Raw genomic sequence first — 17,122 nt, 5'->3', positions numbered from 1 at the left:
TCAGGGCTTTTCCTGCTCACCTGGAGAGCAGTAGAGATGCAAGTTCTGGCCAGATTGGTCCGAGTGGGGTACTGTGGGATGCCTCCCGGAGGCCAAGAACCTCAACTTTCTCTACACTGGGTCTACACTACCGTGAATTTGACCATGCCAGGTCGAAAATTGCATTACTCTTTTTGAAAAGCAGGAGCACCAAAATGGACTTCAACAGCCCTTAATATCAATGGAATGGTCTTGAAGTGTGGACTCTGTTTAGAAAATGGATCTTAGGTGCCTAACTCCTAAGGTGTGTCTAGACTACAGGGTTTTGTCGACAAAAGTAGACTTTTGTCGACAAAACTATACCTGCGTCTACACTGCTGCTGAGTTCTGTCGACATAACATCGACAGAACTCAGCAGTTTTGTCGACGGCTGTAAACCTCTATGAGGAATAATGCCTTTTGTCAACAGAGTTCTGTCGACAGAAGGTGTTATTGCAGCTACACTGTCCTTTGTGTTTACGCTGTCATGTCGACAAAGCGGCTTGCTTTGTTGACAGAACTCAATGTAGTCTAGACGTTCTTTGTCGACAGAAGTTTTGTCGACAGTATCTGTCGACAAAACTTCTGTTGACAAAAGCCTGTAGTCTAGACGTACCTCTAGCGTAGACCAGGCTCTAGAGAGGGAGGAAGGGACAAAGCCATTTGAGTCTCATGTAGATTTTACATTTTTGTCCCTGGTTCTTGAAGTCTGATTGCCAGCTGACAGCTAAAATATAAAGGTGAACAGAGGACTTTCGGGGGCCTTCACTCACGAAAGCATGTAACCTTATGTTTAAGTCCATCCCCATTCATTGACTTCAGTGGGTCTTAAGTGAATGCTTAAAGTTAAAAATCTGGCTCAGTACTTACCTGAAGAAGAGCCTTGATCTCTTTGCTTTTAGAGCTGGACACTTTGCTTTTGTTCATTGTAGGAGTCAATAAGTTTGGTGAATTTATTTGTGAGCTAGATTGAGGTTTCTCCTCCCCTATACTCACCCCAGAAATACAGTTTACAGTACACATGGGCCACATTCCAATCTCAGTGGAACTGGAAAACTCCATTCACATCAGTGGTATCGCTTTGGATTTACACTACTGTGGCTGACCTCAGAATCTGGCCAAATGAGTACATCACTTTATTTACTACACTTGAACCTCTTTAATGTGGCAACCCTGGGAAACAGGGTCTGCTGGATTATGAAATTTCTCAGCCTATGGAGGGTGCTGTGGGGTCGGGCATGAGTGTTTACCTGGCGCCCTGTTCCTGGGGGTACATGTGGCTCTGTGCGATCCGACCAGTGCTTCACTGCATTGCCGTTCCCTCAGCTGGGGGGAGGGAGCCAGCACGCAGAGCCATTTCCTCCTCCCACTGCCAGGGTCCCAATCGTGGTGTCCCCGACCTGGGTTAGGGAGGTTCTGGTGTATTATCAGCTAAGCAGTAATCTCTGGCAGAAATTCCACTGAGCTCCAGTCATCATGCAGCCAAAACATGACCATGTAAAGCAGAGAATGATGTAAAGAGAACCAGACACCCTACTCATGCTTTCTTTGTTTTGCTTGTTTTATCTGCAGCCCGGGCAGCACTGTTGACGGGACGTCTCCCCATCCGGAATGGGTTCTACACCACCAATGCACATGCCAGAAATGGTGCGAACATCAGCGCTGCTTTTCCTAGAAATGCCCTTTCTGCCTTTCTTCTTTGGCTTTGCATTGGCTGAATATTGGCATTTGGCTCTCTGCTGTCCCTTCGTGGGTTGTCCAGGAGGTACATTTCCGGAGGGATACCAAGGAATTGGCATGTAGCTCCACTCCAGATAATAAGACCAGGTTTAGAGGCCTATTGCTCCCTATGTATGATGCTAAAAATGGAAGATTGCTAAATATCCACATTAAGTAAAAACATCTAAGTCGGGGTGGCCAACCCATTCTGGGCAATGAGCCAAGATAGCAGTGGATCCAGTGCGAAGAGTCAGGGCAAAAATGTTGGGGGGGAGCTCCTGACCTTTTTGCCCTTTTAAGAAACTGCCTTAAACACGTTTTGAGGCTTTTTGGCCACAGGAGGCTCCTGCCGCCATCTTTATTTCTGCTGCTTTCATGGCTGCGCTGGACGGTTCCCCTGCCCAGGTCAGCACAGGGAGCTGGAAGGTGAGGGCCATTTTTGGGGGCGCGGGGATGGGTTTTGAGCCACGAGGGGGCCCTCGCAAGCCACACCCGGGGTGGGGGAGCCGCGTGTGCTTGCGAGCCTTGGGTTAGCTACTCCTGATCTAAGTTAAGATATTAATCAGTTTGCTTCTGCTGGCTCAGCTGTTGTTTCAATCAGTGGGCTAATTAACCTTCAGAGAAAGAAGAAAAGTAACATGGGACGTGGCATTAACATCCTAGGTTAAGAACAAGTTCAAGTCCTAGATTAAAATCCAGTCTGTCACGGGGTTCACTGCTCCCTGCTGGGGTGCCTCCTTGTAGCTCATCTGGGATTAGTTCTTGACTGGTCTAGCATCCCCTCCTTCAGTGGTCTGCCGTCTCTCTGGACATGGGCTGGTCTCTCTCCGTGACTCAGGCACTCTTCTGATCCACTGGCCACTCAGTGCCTTTTTTTCCAGTGGCCAATAGGGGAGTCCAGGCCTTCCCACTACTCCAGGTTCCAGCCCAGAGACCCCATGCCCAGCAACCACAATCAGCTCAAGCGCCGACGTGGTTGACAATTCCTTGGCTCTTTCCAGCCTTTCTTTCCTATCATCTCCCCTGCCCCCGCCCCTTGGGTTCTTTCTTGCCAGTGTCTGTACCCTAAGCCAGTCTCCCTGCTTGTTTCTCGCCATCTGCCTTCTTCTCTGGGGAGTGACTGCCGAGCTGCTCCCTGCAGCCTTTCGCCTCCCTCTATAAGCCTATCCCAACTCCTCCCCTAGCAAGGCTTCTAGGCAGGTTCTAGCCAATCCCAAGAGATCTGGCATTCACCCAGATTGATTTGTATCCCAGATCTTACACCAAAGATAGACCTGGTAGCCAATTCTATAGTAGGTTTTATAGCTAGGAAAAAGGAATGAGAGTTATTGAGAAATTAAAATGGGTAAAAAGTGGAGAAGATGTAGTAATCATGTAGAAGTCATTCTGCCGCTCTACTCTGCACTAGTTAGGCCTCAGCTGGAGTACTGTGTCCAGTTCTGGGCGCCACATTTCAAGAAAGATGTGGAGAAATTGGAAAGGGTACAGAGAAGAGCGACAAGAATGATTAAAGGTCTAGAGAACATGACCTATGAAGCCAGGCTTCATGAACTGGGCTTGTTTAGTTTGGAAAAAAGAAGAGTAAGGGGGGACATGATAGCAGTTTTCAAATATCTAAAAGGGTGTCACAAGGAGGAAGGAGAAAATTTGTTCCTCTTGGTTTCTGAGGACAGGACAAGGAGTAATGGGCTTAAAGTGCAGCAAGGGAGGTTTAGATTGGACATTAGGAAAAAATTCCTAACTGTCAGGGTGGTCAAATATTGGAATAAATTGCCGAGGGAGGTGGTGGAATCTCCCTCTCTGGAGATATTTAAGAACAGGTTAGATAGCCATCTGTCAGGGATGGTATAGATGGAGCTTGGTCCTGCCTTGAGGGCGGGGGGCTGGACTCGATGACCTCTCGAGGTCCCTTCCAGTCCTATTATTCCATGAGTCTATGATCTGCAAGTTTCCCCAAACTTGTTTAGGGCTACCCAGTGTAACTCTGGGGGTATGTGTCTTATCATGTGATTATTCTGCCCTGTTAGAATCGAACAGTCCAAAGATGAAGAATTCTGTGTCCATATTTATAGGTGGTTCTTACAGAAAGCCAAGTTGCCAGGATGACTATCCAAGCATGCTCTCTTTTTTTTTTTTTTTGGAGCAGAGAGAGAGAGGAATGTGTGTAGAGACTTTGATCATCACACACGATGACTGCTTGCCTTCAAATGCTCAAGCATTATTGTTTTCTTGTTAAAATTATTCATTTGTCCTCCTTCTCGTTTGATGGGTTATTTCCTTGTAGGGGTGTACTGTTACATTATAACATGGGGGATAGTAGAGCGAGAGCAACACACGCAGCATCCTACAAGCATTTTATAAAACACAACTTGCCATCTAATTTTAATTTTGGTAATGCTAACTAGGGATGTGCTAGTGTACGCGATGAGATGGTTACATGCAAGGCCCCTAGCAGGGCTTCATCGGCCCTTAGGCTTTAGAAAGTTCTGGCTCACACCCCAATTCTAAAAAGCTGGCTCCCTGAAAGCACTGGCTCCCACATGCTCCCTTCCGCCCCCCCCCCCCCCCCATGCCTGATACAGAGGCAGCAACGTGGCAGGGGGCAGGTGGCTCTGCCAGGTACGCACAGGGAGCAGATTTAAAAGTTGGCTCCGCGCCCATACTGGCTCCCGTGGAGTTGCCCCTCTCCCCTCGCATGTAAACATGTAACTGTTGAAAATTTCAGTGGTAACATGTTTACAACCCCCTCCGCCTCCTTCCCCCCCCCCCCACACACACACATTTTAACATCCCTAATGCTAAGCAGGGTTAGCCTGCTTTCCACCTGCGCATTTGTAAAGGTTCGGTGAGGCCTTGGCATGAGTCAGGACAGTTACATAACATTGAGCTCTCCTCTCAGTAGCCATGTACCTGCTCCAAATGCCTTGGGGTTGATCTATGTTTTTATGACACCGCACAGTCTCCGCACACACCTGTTGCTTCACACTGTCCATCTGTGGGAGAACTTGTGTGTCTCTGTGGTGTCAGGTGTGAGAGAACTACAAAGTATTTGTGTATTTTGGATCAGCCAGTGCACTTTGAGCAAGTCCATTTTTCCCTTTAATAAATCCTTTGACTTATCAAAATGCACTAAATGTAAATAACTTCAAGCCATTTGACTCTCCTCCAGCCAGCAAAGGCTGCATAGGAGATGGAACTGTGTGATTAATTAATTAATATGGAGCTTTACCTATCTCATTGAGCTGAAAGGGACGTTGAGAGGTCATTGAGTCCAGTCCCCTACCCAGACCAAGTACCATCCCTGACAAATTTTCCCCAGATCCCTCAATGACCCCCTCAAGGATTGAGCTCACAACCCTGCGTTTAGAAGGCCAATGCTCAAAACACTGAGCTATCCCCCTGAAAGGGTTTCCTTCCCTGGGGACTGAGTTTGCTGAGTTAGCTTGTTCCCAGCATCTGGTGGGATGGAGAATTTGACTCCTAATTTATAGTGTTGTTGGGCCCTTGAGCTAGCTTAATTTATGGTCTGGCCAAATACGCTTCTAGGTGAGTGTCCATAAGCTTTCATGATCTGCTTGCTAACCTTAGTGATGAGTTAAAACCTGTGTTCTTGTTTTGCACAGCCTACACGCCACAGGACATAGTAGGGGGAATCCCAGATTCTGAGCTGCTGCTTCCGGAATTGCTAAAGAAGGCGGGATATGTCAGTAAGATCGTTGGCAAATGGTAAGTATGTCTTGGGATTTCTTTCTTTGTGTGTGTGTCTGTTTTAATTGTGGGGAGAAGCTGAGAGAACCAGAGTCTGGACAAACTCTTTTGAGCTCAAATGTCTTGTCTTCTCAATTCTGGGCAGGATCTTCCCACCTGCAGTGATTAATTTCAGTAGACTGTGCTATCATTGTGTATGAACACAACCCTTTGTGCTTTCATCCAGTACCACATTGTGATTTTTGACTGAAAATAAGTGCAGAGATGTTCTGTCGGAGCATGTGCATGGCCCTCTACAATTTTTTGTCTTGGGCCCCTTCTGTATACCATAGGGATGTAAGCAACTAGTTGACTATCTGAGAAGCATAAGCTTATTGGATAGTCAACTAGTGATGCCACTAGTTGCTCTCTCCCCCTTGCTGCCTCTATCAGAGAGAGGTAGCAAGGAGTGGGAACAGGAGCCGGTGCTGAGGGGAGCCACTTAAAAGCCGATTTCCCCCAGCACTGTCTCTATGGGGGGCAGAGGAGATAGAGGCACAGTGGGAAAATGGCACGAGTGGGGACTGAAACAGTCTCTACTCACACCGGTTCTGCTGAGATTCTGCTTTTGAAATGTACAAGAGCCCCCACTGGGGCTCTTGTACATTTCAAAGTCTCAGGCGCCACAGGGAGTGCGGGGCTAATCAAATAGTTGATGGAAATCTTGTCAACTATTCAATTAGTTAATTAATTTAAATGTAACATCCCTAATATACCATTGATCTTCTACAGATAAGCCTGACTCCTAAACTCTGGAGGCTGTGCGCTTTTTTTTTTTTGAGTAGCTGAATGTCAAGCTAGAAATGAAGATCCAGGTACCTAAAGGCAAACATGCTGGTGTTAGAGCTACAGAGAAGAGAGAGAGCCTAATCTAGCAGAGCAAATGGTAAATAAACAGACAGTGAAAGATATTGACCAACAATCTGAGTGAAAATCCTAAGAATTTTAAAAGGACTAAGGGCTTGATCCTGTTCTCACTGAAGTTACTGACAAAGCTCCCTTGACTTTTATGGGTGCAGGATCAGATCTTCTCAAAGGAAACATTTGACCTTGTGAACCTAATCTTTAGTAAATCGTGGCAGTAAGGAGAGGCACCTGGCCACTAAGTACAACTGTGTTTCCTGGGCAGGGTAGGAAGGAAAATTTGGAGAGCTGCCAAACAAATACAACAGGCTTCTTTGACTGGATTTCTATTGTAGTAGTTAAAGAGAAGCCAGTGGGCACAGAACATTTTAATTTCAGTGAAGAACTTGTATGATTGAGTCCCACTGGGTTTCTAGGTCTCCATGATGGTAATTCACAATAGTACTATGTAATAAATAAATGCACAAAATAATAAACTTCAAAATTGCATAGATACAGTAGTAACTTGATACAGCATGTTTAACAAACAGTAATTGTTAATAATGCCACCTTCAAGTGGGGACCAGCATTAAGTCAGTCACTTATGGAATCCATATTATTTAACAGTATTAACAATCTGAAAAGCGATAGATTCAACTGTGATTAAATTTTCCAGCAGCGCAGAAATTGGAAGGAAAGTAAACTAACCTAAGCCAGTGAATTATTTATTAGCCCAAATCCAAACAACAAAGTGGCCAGGAAATATTGGATCAGTGGGCTGAATGCAATGAGATGCATTCAGTGCTAATAAATGTAAATTCATACAGCTAGGGAAAAGAAATAAGCAGCGCGAATACATTTTGGTTCCAGACAGTTATCTGGAAAGCAGCAAGCCTGGAAACCCTTCTGGTGACAATAAAAAGCAAAGTAAATATGAACTCACAATGCAGTCTCACTGTGAAGCTAAGAATTGCTGTGCTGAATAGGACCCACGATCCATCTATTGCAGTATCAGGTTCCGTCAACTGCCATAATCAGCTGCTTAAGAGACAAGTACTGTAAAGTGCATCTGACAGATGGGGGATAATCTGACCCTGTTAAAGTCTCATCATAACCCCTATTCGTTAGTGATTGTTTTACGTTTTAAACATGAAGTTGTACATCTCCTGTAACCCTATTTGCTGTTACAATTCTGAATATTATTTGCAGTGTTTATAGCCATGCTGGTGTCAGGATATTAGAGAGACAGGTGGGTATGGGTAATGTCTTTTGTTGGACCAACTTCTGTTGGTGAGAGAGACAAGTTTTTGAGCTTATGCAGAACCCTTCAACTCTGGGAGAGATGCTCTGAGTTAAATGCAAGGTGGAGTAGATAAGGCATTAACACATGTTGCAAGAGGCTGTTCAGGGTGAAGTAGGAAATGAACAACAGAAGGAGAAGAGGGGTTGTGGGTTATAGATTGTTGTAAATGAGACATACATCCAGTGAATTCATTAAGCCCATGATTTCTGCAATGTAGCCAAGTTATGAATTTAGAGACTCCTAGGCTCACCTTTTGAAGGTGTTCTAAGCAGGTTTCGTTTGAGGATGAGGACTGAGAGGTCAACTAAGGAGTGATCATTCTGTAAAAAGTGTTCGCCGCAGGTGAGACAATGTTTTTGTCTTCTATCATTTTTCTGTGTGAATCATTTTTCATTCAGCAACATAGTAAGTGTCTGGTTTCACCTGCATAGTTGCTGTATGGACATGTAGTGCTCAGGATGAGGTAAAACGCATACTGGGATAGGCATATGTCAGAACCACCGCTCTTGAAAGGTGTGCTGTGGTCTGTGTTGATCCTTGGAGCAGGGGGGAGGATCTAGCTGTAGATTTTGCATCTGTTGTTCTGGAAGAGTCTGGTGGTGCTTTGAGGTGGTGTGCCCTGTTCTGTGGGAAGGCACGTTGAGCTTGGCAAGGATGGATTTGTTTTGAAGACCAGAACTGAGAGTTCAGGGAAGATTTCTTTCAGGGTGTGGTCCCCTTTGAGAATGGGTAATAGTTGTTTGATACCCTGTATGGGTTTGAGCCAATGAAAGATACTTTCTCCCCATCTTGTCACTGAATATTATTATCAGTCTTCAGTCCCTCTTTGACTCTTGCCAAGTTCTTGGCCTCAGTGACATCCTTCAGCAGTGAGTTCCACAGTCATAGCATGGTCAGTGTTGATAAATGCAAAGTAATGCACACTGGCAAACATCATCCCAACTTTTCATGTAAAATGATGGTGTCTGAATTAGCTTTTGCCACTCAAAATTACTGTGAATCAGGGGTTGGCAACCCCCGGCATGCACGCCACAAGCAGCACACAAGCCGATTTCCCACGGTTAGTCCCGCTCCTTTCCCCTCGCAGACCCGGGAGGTTGTGCTGCAGCTCCAGCCTCAGCCACAGAGCTGCAGGCTGGAGCACTACCTCTGACTTTCTGCTGGGGGCGGGAGTGGCACGCACGCACTCCTGGGGCTGCCCCTGCCCAGCCTGGGCATGCAGCTTCCAGGAGCTAAGGGATTAACTCCCCCTTTCCTGGCTATAAGCTTCTTGCTTTGGGAGGGGGCAGGGCTGGGCCTTCTCTGCAGAGCTGGGACTGGTCACCCAGCACATGTGGCACACCGTGGGCCAGGCTGCACCCTGTGAACTGTGCAGGGTTGGGGAGCCCTTCCCTAGCGAGCCTCTGCACCAAGCCAGGCTGGAGCCAGCCCTGGGCAGCCCTAGGTTCTCCCTGCCCCAGCCCTGGAGCCGCAGCCTGTAGGCAAAGGGCTGGTCCGGGCAGGGAAGAGACTGCTCTCCCTCTGCCTTTCCTTGCCCCAGCACTGCTGCAGTGCCGGTGAGTGCACTTGGGGACACAGGGATGTGGGGGCAGAAGGGGGGGTGAAGGAGGATGTGGGGGCAGGATGGGAGAGGGCATAGGGCGATGCAGGGGATCAGGCTGCGGGGCAGGAAGGGACGGGGCGGGGGGTCGCACTGAGGGGGATGGGGCAATGCAGGGGATCAGGCTGGGGGAGATCATGGGGCGGAGGGGAGTGAGGCTGGAGCAGAGGGAAGATGCGTTGGGGGGAGGATTCAATTTAACTTTGCAGAAGCTGCACTTTCCTCTACTCCCTCCCCCCCACCTTCTTTGCCTGCCTCCCTCCCTAACTAGCTATTTGGCTGCATTCTCACTCTCTCACCTTTTCTGCATTACTCCCCAAACCTCCTCCTGCTCCCAACTTCCCTCTCGTACCCCCACTCCCACCCTCTCCTGCCACCAAACTCCCTTCCAGGCCCTGCCCTCCTCGCACCATCCTGCATCCCTATCCCGCTTGCTGGCCGCCCTGTCCCACACGCCGAACCCCTCATTTTTGTTCCCACCCTAGAGCCTAAGGGGGTCCACAAAATCCACTAACTCTGGAACCCCAGAAAAGTAAATCTGGCCAAAAAGAAGGCTTGATCTTCAGTCCCCCCTGTTCCTTCCCCTCACCCCGTGGGGCTGGAGCGCCAGAAGAGTGAGGTGTCTCAGTTGAGGGCCACATCAGTGAGAGTTGGGGGTTTTTTGTAGGAGTTCTTTTGCTTCTCATTTGTGTGGTCCCCAAGTGATTTTTTTTGTGGGTCAGTGACTCCCAACCCAAAATTTCCCCACACCTGCCATAAATAAAGAAAACGTTGAAACCTTTTGTGTTGGACATAATATTTTACTTAATTTATCAAACTTCATTTTAAATAAACATGAGAAAGTTAAAACACTCAATCTGTTCAATAATTTAAAGTAAACCGTTTTCCCCAGCTGCAGCACTAGCAAAATGGCTCGGGCGTAATTATGTAATTCAGTGATTTTCCATTAGCAACTGGTGGTCTACAGAAAGGTTTGCATTGACTGACCCAGGTGCTCTCCGGGGCGTGCAGCGGAGAGACCCTCACCTCCAGCGAGCAGCATGGCCCAGGAGAGGAGGGTTAAATATTGGCACGCCACTTCCGTAAGGTTGGTGATACCTGTTGTGAATAGTTCTCTGAAAGCATCCACTCGCTGTGCAACAGCCATCAAAAAAGTGAACAGAATGTTGGAATTGTTAAGAAAGGGTAGAGACTAAGACAAAATATCGTATTGCCTCTATATAAATCTATGGTACTCCCACGTCTTGAGTACTGCGTGCAGATCTGGTTGCCCCATCTCAAAAAAGATAGCTTGGAATTGGAAAAAATACACCAAAGTGCAACAAAAAATATTAAGGATATGGAACAGCTTCTGTCTAAGGAGAGATTCATAAGACTGGAACTTTTCAGCTTGGAAAAAAGACTAAGAGGAGACATGATGGGAGTTTATTAAATCATGCCTAGTGTGGAGAAAGTAAATCAGGACGTGCTATTTACTCCTCCTAACACAAGCACGAGGGGTCACCAAATGAAATTAATAGGCAACAACTTTAAAACAAACCAAAGGAAATCTTCCTTCACCCACCGCACAGTCAGCCTGTAGAACTCTTTGCCAGAGGATGTTGTGAAGGCCAAGACTATAACAAGATTAAAAAAAGAATTAGATAAATTAACTGAAGTTAGGTTCATCTACAGCTGTTAGGCAGGATGGGTAGGGATGGTGTTCCCAGCCTCTGTTTGTTGGAGGCTGGGAATGAGCAACAGGGGAGAGATCATGTGAAGATTACCTGTTGTGTTCCCTCCCTCTGGGGCACCTGGCATTGGCCACTGTCGGCAGACAGGACACTGGGCCAGATGGAACTTTGGTCTGACCCAGTCTGGCCGTTCTTATGAACTTATTATGTGTTGTGCGATAAAAGTATTTCCCTTGCTCAGTTTTCAATTTGCTGACTTTGAGTTTCACTGACTTCCCTCAGTCTTGTGTATTGGGAGAGGGAGAACAGGAGCTTCTAATCTATCTTCTCTATCCCATTAGTTAGTTAGAGTATTTTTCTCGTATCCTTATTCATTGGCTTTCTTAAGCGATTCCACTTCTAATCTCTCTGCATACCAGATTTTCCATGTGAAGACAGCCATTGGTATTTTTGTTGGGGCCGGGGCGGGGAAATGCGCATGCACGCATAGATGTGAAACTAGGAAGCTTGTAGTTCTCATTTATACAGCCAGTGTGACCGGATCAGGAATCATGAGCCTAAATTAGTCTCTGTGGGTACGTCTAGACTACAGGCTTCTGTCGACAGATACTGTTGACAAAACTTCTGTCGACAAAGAACGTCTAGACTACATTGAGTTCTGTTGACAAAGTAAGCTGCTTTGTCGACATGGTAGTGTAGACGCAAAGGACAGTTTACATGCAATAACACCTTCTGTCGACAGAAACTCTGTCGACAGAAGGCGTTATGCCTCGTAAAATGAGGTTTACCAGCGTTGACAAAACTGCTGAGTTCTGTCGACGTTATGTCGACAGAACTCAGTGGTAGTGTGGACGCAGGTATAGTTTTGTTGACAAAAGTCCACTTTTGTCGACAAAACCCTGTAGTCTAGACACACCCGGTGTGATTCTGTTGACCTCATCAGGTTTATACAAGGAGCCCATTTAGTCCACTGTGTACCCGCATTGTCCCCAGATTTCAGAGGCAGTGCCAAAGAGAACAACAGAGCTAAAAGACAAAGACTTGCAAGGAAAGACTGAAGTGACCAATGCATACTCAGAAAAGTCGCCAGTTGAGACAGCGAGAATGGCCATTAGATAAATACTTCCACAGGTGGAGGAAGTGAGTTATTCACGGTCTCGGAAGGAAAAGAGCAGTAGCCAGACACTAAGGAAGGAAAGTTTAAATTACATCTCCAGGACAGCGCTGTTCACAGAAGCTGCTATGTGTGTGTTTTGCTTATAGATGTACACTAGCACAGCAATTCCCAACCGCCAGTCCAAGCGGGCTGTGGGCCACTTGCTGCCGGGCCGCCGTGGCTCTGGGGACCGCGGCTGGGGTGCACCGCTCCTGGCTCGGCTGTTGGGAGAGGCGTGTCCTGCCCTCCTCTCAGCCAACTAGCACTGAGCAGGGCTGGGTTCTCTTCCCCGCCGCAGAAGAGCACGTCACTAGAGCCTAGCACTGCAGCCTTAGAGCAGCGACCCAGGCAACAGCACTGAGCTGGTAGCTGGGAGTCAGCACAGGGCTAGGTTAGGAGGGTGGGGCAGGCTCTGGGGGCGGGGCTTGTACTGGGGAGCTCTGAGGGGTGGAGGGCTCTAAGAGGTGGGGGGTTTGGCACTGAGGCATCTAGGGTGGAGAGCTGGCACTGGGGGACTCTGGAGGCGGGGCTAGTAGTGGAGGGGCTATGAGGGCAGGGCTGGCTCTGGGGCGGTCGGGTGCAGTGGGGCTCTGGAAACAGGAGGCTGGCACTGGGGGTCTGGTGGTGGTAGGTTTTAAGTGTGGGGCTGGCCTTGAGGAATTTGGGATGGGGGGGTTGGCACTGGAGGGCTCTGAGGGTAGGAGCCTGGCACTGGAGGGGTTGGGTGCAGGGAACTCTGGAGTCAGTGGCTGATGCTGGGGAGGTAGAAGAGGGGTGGGGGTTCTAGGAATTAGGGCTGGTACTGGGCGGCTCTGGGGGCCGGGGCTTTTGGTGGACCAGTAACATTTCATTTGCGGAAGCTGCATACTGAATTTGGTAGTCCCAGCTCTTACCCTTTAGGAGGAGATCTTGAACAGACAGACAGGCTGTCTCAAATATATAGTAGATTCTAAAGGCCTTGTTCGAGTAAACAACAAAGCCCCTTTGCACCTCTCTGGCCACATAAAGATCTTTAAAGTGAATGTAAATGTAATTGTAAATTACATGCTCCTTGTGGCCCCTTTGCACTATTTACTAGTGTAAAAGAACCATGGTATAGATGAAACTCAACCTCTAAATTAATTATTCTGCATTTTTACTATGTGTTCTGGGCAGCTCTACCCAAGGCAACAGTATCACAGATGATCAACATGTTTAGAGAAAAGAGAATTTGAATGTTAACTTCATGGAGCTATTAGAACAGTGGCAAGGGTTTCAGTACGGTGTTCTGAATGCATGCTATGACTACGTCTGTGACTTATTTGGCTCTCTAGAGCACTACCACTAATTGCGGAAGTTTTCCTTCAGCCTCATTGAAAGATGTTTCTTTCTACACAGTTTTGGTCTGCAGTGAACTCCTGAACTGTTTGTGGCTTTTGTTCCTAGGCATCTGGGTCACAGACCCCAATTCCACCCCTTGAAACATGGATTTGATGAATGGTTTGGATCCCCTAACTGCCATTTTGGACCTTATGATAACAAAGCCACCCCAAACATCCCTGTGTATAGGGACCGGGAAATGATTGGCAGGTAATTCAGTTGTTTGCTCCACGGCTCATTTAAAAAAATACTTTAGAAGTTATCAGCAGCTTGTTTTCTTTGCTTTCCCTGCGGTCTTACTCAGCTGTCCTGTGGTCAACTGAAAGACAGTTGTTCAATCAGCAAGCTGTTTTCAGTTAGGAAAGGCAGGCAAATACTCCTGGATCAGACACAGCAGTATTGCCACGGCTTGCTTGGATGGGCAGCTCTCTCCAGACACCTTACGCCATGCCAAGAATGATTGGAAATAAGTGAAGGAAATGGCTCAGATAGCATCTGAAATGCACAACACAGTCTTCAGCACATGCTACAGAGCTGCCAAATGCAGTGACTTGGCAATCCTAGCGTGGCGAAAGTGGAGGAGGGACCCACTTAAGGGGATGTGTTTCCTCTGCCTCCCTACCCCCATTCTGTTTGCTCAGGACTTCTGTCTCTAGGCCGAGATGGCTGACACTGATCGGTGTAAAGCCCAAGTGACTGTTTACAAGGATGCTAAGCCCAACGCAGGGGGATTTCTCATATGAGAGAGTGCAAGAGGGTTTTGGCATCTGCGGGAGGTGGGTGTTAGGCTTAGAGCATTTGTCACTTGAAATAGGAGGATTTTTTTCTGCTGAGAGAGGAAGTCAAGATGGGGCACTTATCATTGGAGGGGGAGGTTTTTGAAAGCGGGTTCTTGACAGCTACAGGGATTCAAGAGCATTTGTATCTGAGCAATGCCTCCTCCATCTTCCAGCATCCTTTCCCAGATTTACCTGCTTAGTGAGAGAGATGCCCAGTCCTGTGGTTAAAGCACAGGACTAAGAAAGAAATGCCTGAGTTCTAAAGCCTGCCTCTCATATTGTGTCTCAGTTTTCCCACCTGTAAAGTGGGAACATTAACACTGCCCTACTTTCATGCAGTTGTTAATGTTTTTAAATGAAGATTACAAGCACTGTATCTGTCCTAAGTTTTAGTCTGAAGTCCTAAACTGTTCCCTGCTGGGATCCTGGCACCCTCATCGCAACCTCAAAAGATGAACTTACAGCCTCGCTGCGTCAGTGCTGGGCTTTTATCTGCCATCTTGCTTTCTAATGATCGACCAGTCTGGTGTTCCATGCAGCCTGAAAGGCTTCGAAGGCCAGCGCACTTAAGGAAGGAACCCCGCAGTGCCCAAAATTCCTGTGCATGCGAGAATGTTCACCTATTCAAACAGAGGGTATTGCACCCAGCATTTCTCACAGGCACTACAGCTAGCTTCCGGGGCAAATGTTGGCTGCCAGGGGTTATGGCAGACTAGAGAGCCAAGAACAAACTGCAGGTTGCCAAATTGTGCACCTGGACCACAAATAGGCCATTGCTGCTCTAAACTGTCTCCCAGAGATGCTTATCCAGCTGTGTCCTTCTTTTGGAAGGTGATTCCATTCCCTTACTGAAGACATTTTTCTTTCTCCTTCCTGTTTGTGCTAACGCTTTTTCTCTGTTTTCATCATGCCATCCCTCTGACCTTGCAGTCCTCATCTTCCTCGTCCATTGTGGAATACAGTGCCCTCAAAACGTTCTATACAGTGTCCCAAAACCTGCAGTGGTATAATTAACACTCAAAGCGCCAAACTTCCCATGTCAGGATCACTTAGGGCAGGGGTGGGGAACCTCAGCCCCAGGGGGACAGATGCGGCTCCCGGTTTGACTGGATCCAGCCCCCGAGGCTCGGGGCCTCCCCAGCATTGGGGAACCAGCGCTGGTTAAAGGACTTCAGGCTCCAGAACTGCAAATATGTGACCTTTCACAAACACTAAATTCCCTAAAATAGTTTATCAGGGATGGTCTAGACCGTACTGGGTCCTGCCATGAAGGCTGGGGACTGGACTCGATGACCTCTCGAGGTCCCTTCCAGTCCTAGTATTCTATGATTCTATGGTGCTCCAGTCCCCCCGCTGCCCCACTGTGGGGCCGGAGCACACACAATCTACCAGTCTGGGCCCCCCTAGGCTCTGGTATGCGAGGGAAATTTGGGGAGAGTCTTTCTCAGTCAGGTGTCCACGTCACTGAGGGGCTTGAGGGTTTGTTTTGGTTTTTTGCTTCTCAGTTGTGTGCAGCCCCTGACTGATTTTTCTGTGGGTCAGTTGCCTCCAACCCAAAAAAGGTTCCCCTCCCCTGATTTAGGGGGTTGAGTCTCACTGAGAAATGTTTACCTGCCATCTGAATGGTCCTGCATAAAGGGGAGCAGTCGTGTTCATGTTTTAAAGGGGCTGTTTCTATTTAAACATCTTAAGATTGATTCTGATTTTGAAACTGCAACATTGTATCAAATATTTGTCCTTAATTATTTAATCAGCTATTGTGCCCAGGTCTGTTTCCATCCGAAACCAATCATGGGATTTCATGGACACGCAAATCTGGCATATCTTCCCTAGCTTTGATCTCCTTACAGTACAATTTCACTGTTTTACAAACCATCCTGAGCTCCCTTTTCAGTTTCTGAAGAGAAATGGCTGCTTCCATCAGTTGCAAGTCTGCCCTTTTGTGGAGTAAAAATGACCTGCCTCTATAAGTAATGGGGAAGAACAGGCCTTTTGTTGTGTGTTCCACCAATATTGATTATTTGCCCCCCCTGGGTTCTACTTCATTTTAAGATATTATGAAGATTTCAAGATTGATCGGAAGACAGGGGAAGCAAACTTAACTCAGATCTACTTACAGGTATTCTGCATTTTGATACAACTTTATAACCCCCCATCCTTTGTTGTTACTTGTGGTTGAGAGTTTTAGGTGGCAGTGGATGAGTCTGTTACATTCATTTCTGTTGTCATTTACAGGAAGCTCTCGACTTTATTAGCAGGCAGCAAGCCCGCCAACAGCCATTCTTTCTCTACTGGGCTATTGATGCCACTCATGCTCCTGTTTATGCCTCCAAACATTTCTTGGGCACTAGCCAGAGAGGGTTGTAAGTCACCTTTTATTTGATTTATGCTGCCTACTGTGATGATAGAAAGCCATAGCGATATTTATTGGCGTGAAAGAACATAGATCATTTGTTAAATGTGTGTGTATGCTAATACACACGCTAACTCGCATGGAATTTCCTTTAGTTTTTTTTCCCAAAAAAGACTCCGTCTAGTTTGAGCTTTTAATATATTTGTTGTAAGCCAAAGTAAAGATTATGCCACACAAATGTGGGTGCAATCTAACCTCCCTGGCCGCCTGTGTGAGTAATGAAACACTGTTCTGTGGAATGGGTGCTTTGGCTAGTCTGTTGATATAGTTTGATTAGAGCCTGTTTTAAAAGCCTGTAAATCAGAACACCAAGCAGTCTCCACATCATGGAAAATGCAATTTACCATGGGGGAAGGGTAGCTGTAGAGATGTAATGGACCTAGCTTTTTATATCACAGCTATAAAGTAGCATCTATAAACAAAATACTTTATTGGCCTCAGCTCATGGCAAAAGTGGCCTCTGCTTACACCTGAAAGCCACATGGCTTCATTTATCTTAATTTCTGGTCTCT

General features: G+C 47.0%; 1 protein-coding gene across 5 annotated transcripts in view; it reads left to right on the top strand.

Moving 5' to 3' along the window:
* GALNS (galactosamine (N-acetyl)-6-sulfatase) overlaps window positions 1–17,122 on the top strand; it is a 79,294-nt gene that overhangs the window by 14,088 nt on the left and 48,084 nt on the right. For 4 of the 5 annotated variants that reach the window (XR_016350524.1, XM_075939867.2, XM_089781555.1 and 1 more), the window contains 5 exons: window positions 1,591–1,665; window positions 5,361–5,463; window positions 13,485–13,628; window positions 16,250–16,316; window positions 16,433–16,560. Coding sequence is in view for 4 of the 5 variants with exons in the window: in XM_075939867.2 (XP_075795982.1) it covers window positions 1,591–1,665; window positions 5,361–5,463; window positions 13,485–13,628; window positions 16,250–16,316; window positions 16,433–16,560 (517 nt within the window). In the remaining variant the exon portion in view is untranslated. Of the gene's footprint in view, window positions 1–1,590; window positions 1,784–5,360; window positions 5,464–13,484; window positions 13,629–16,249; window positions 16,317–16,432; window positions 16,561–17,122 lie in introns of all 5 variants that reach the window. The other variant, XM_075939871.2, reaches the window with a different exon arrangement.

Source organism: Pelodiscus sinensis, chromosome 12, assembly GCF_052426305.1.
Source record: "Pelodiscus sinensis isolate ZL-2025 chromosome 12, ASM5242630v1, whole genome shotgun sequence".
Taxonomy (NCBI): Eukaryota; Metazoa; Chordata; order Testudines; family Trionychidae; genus Pelodiscus; species Pelodiscus sinensis.
Note: the sequence above shows the minus strand (reverse complement) of the source record. Positions and strands in the feature narration are given on the sequence as shown.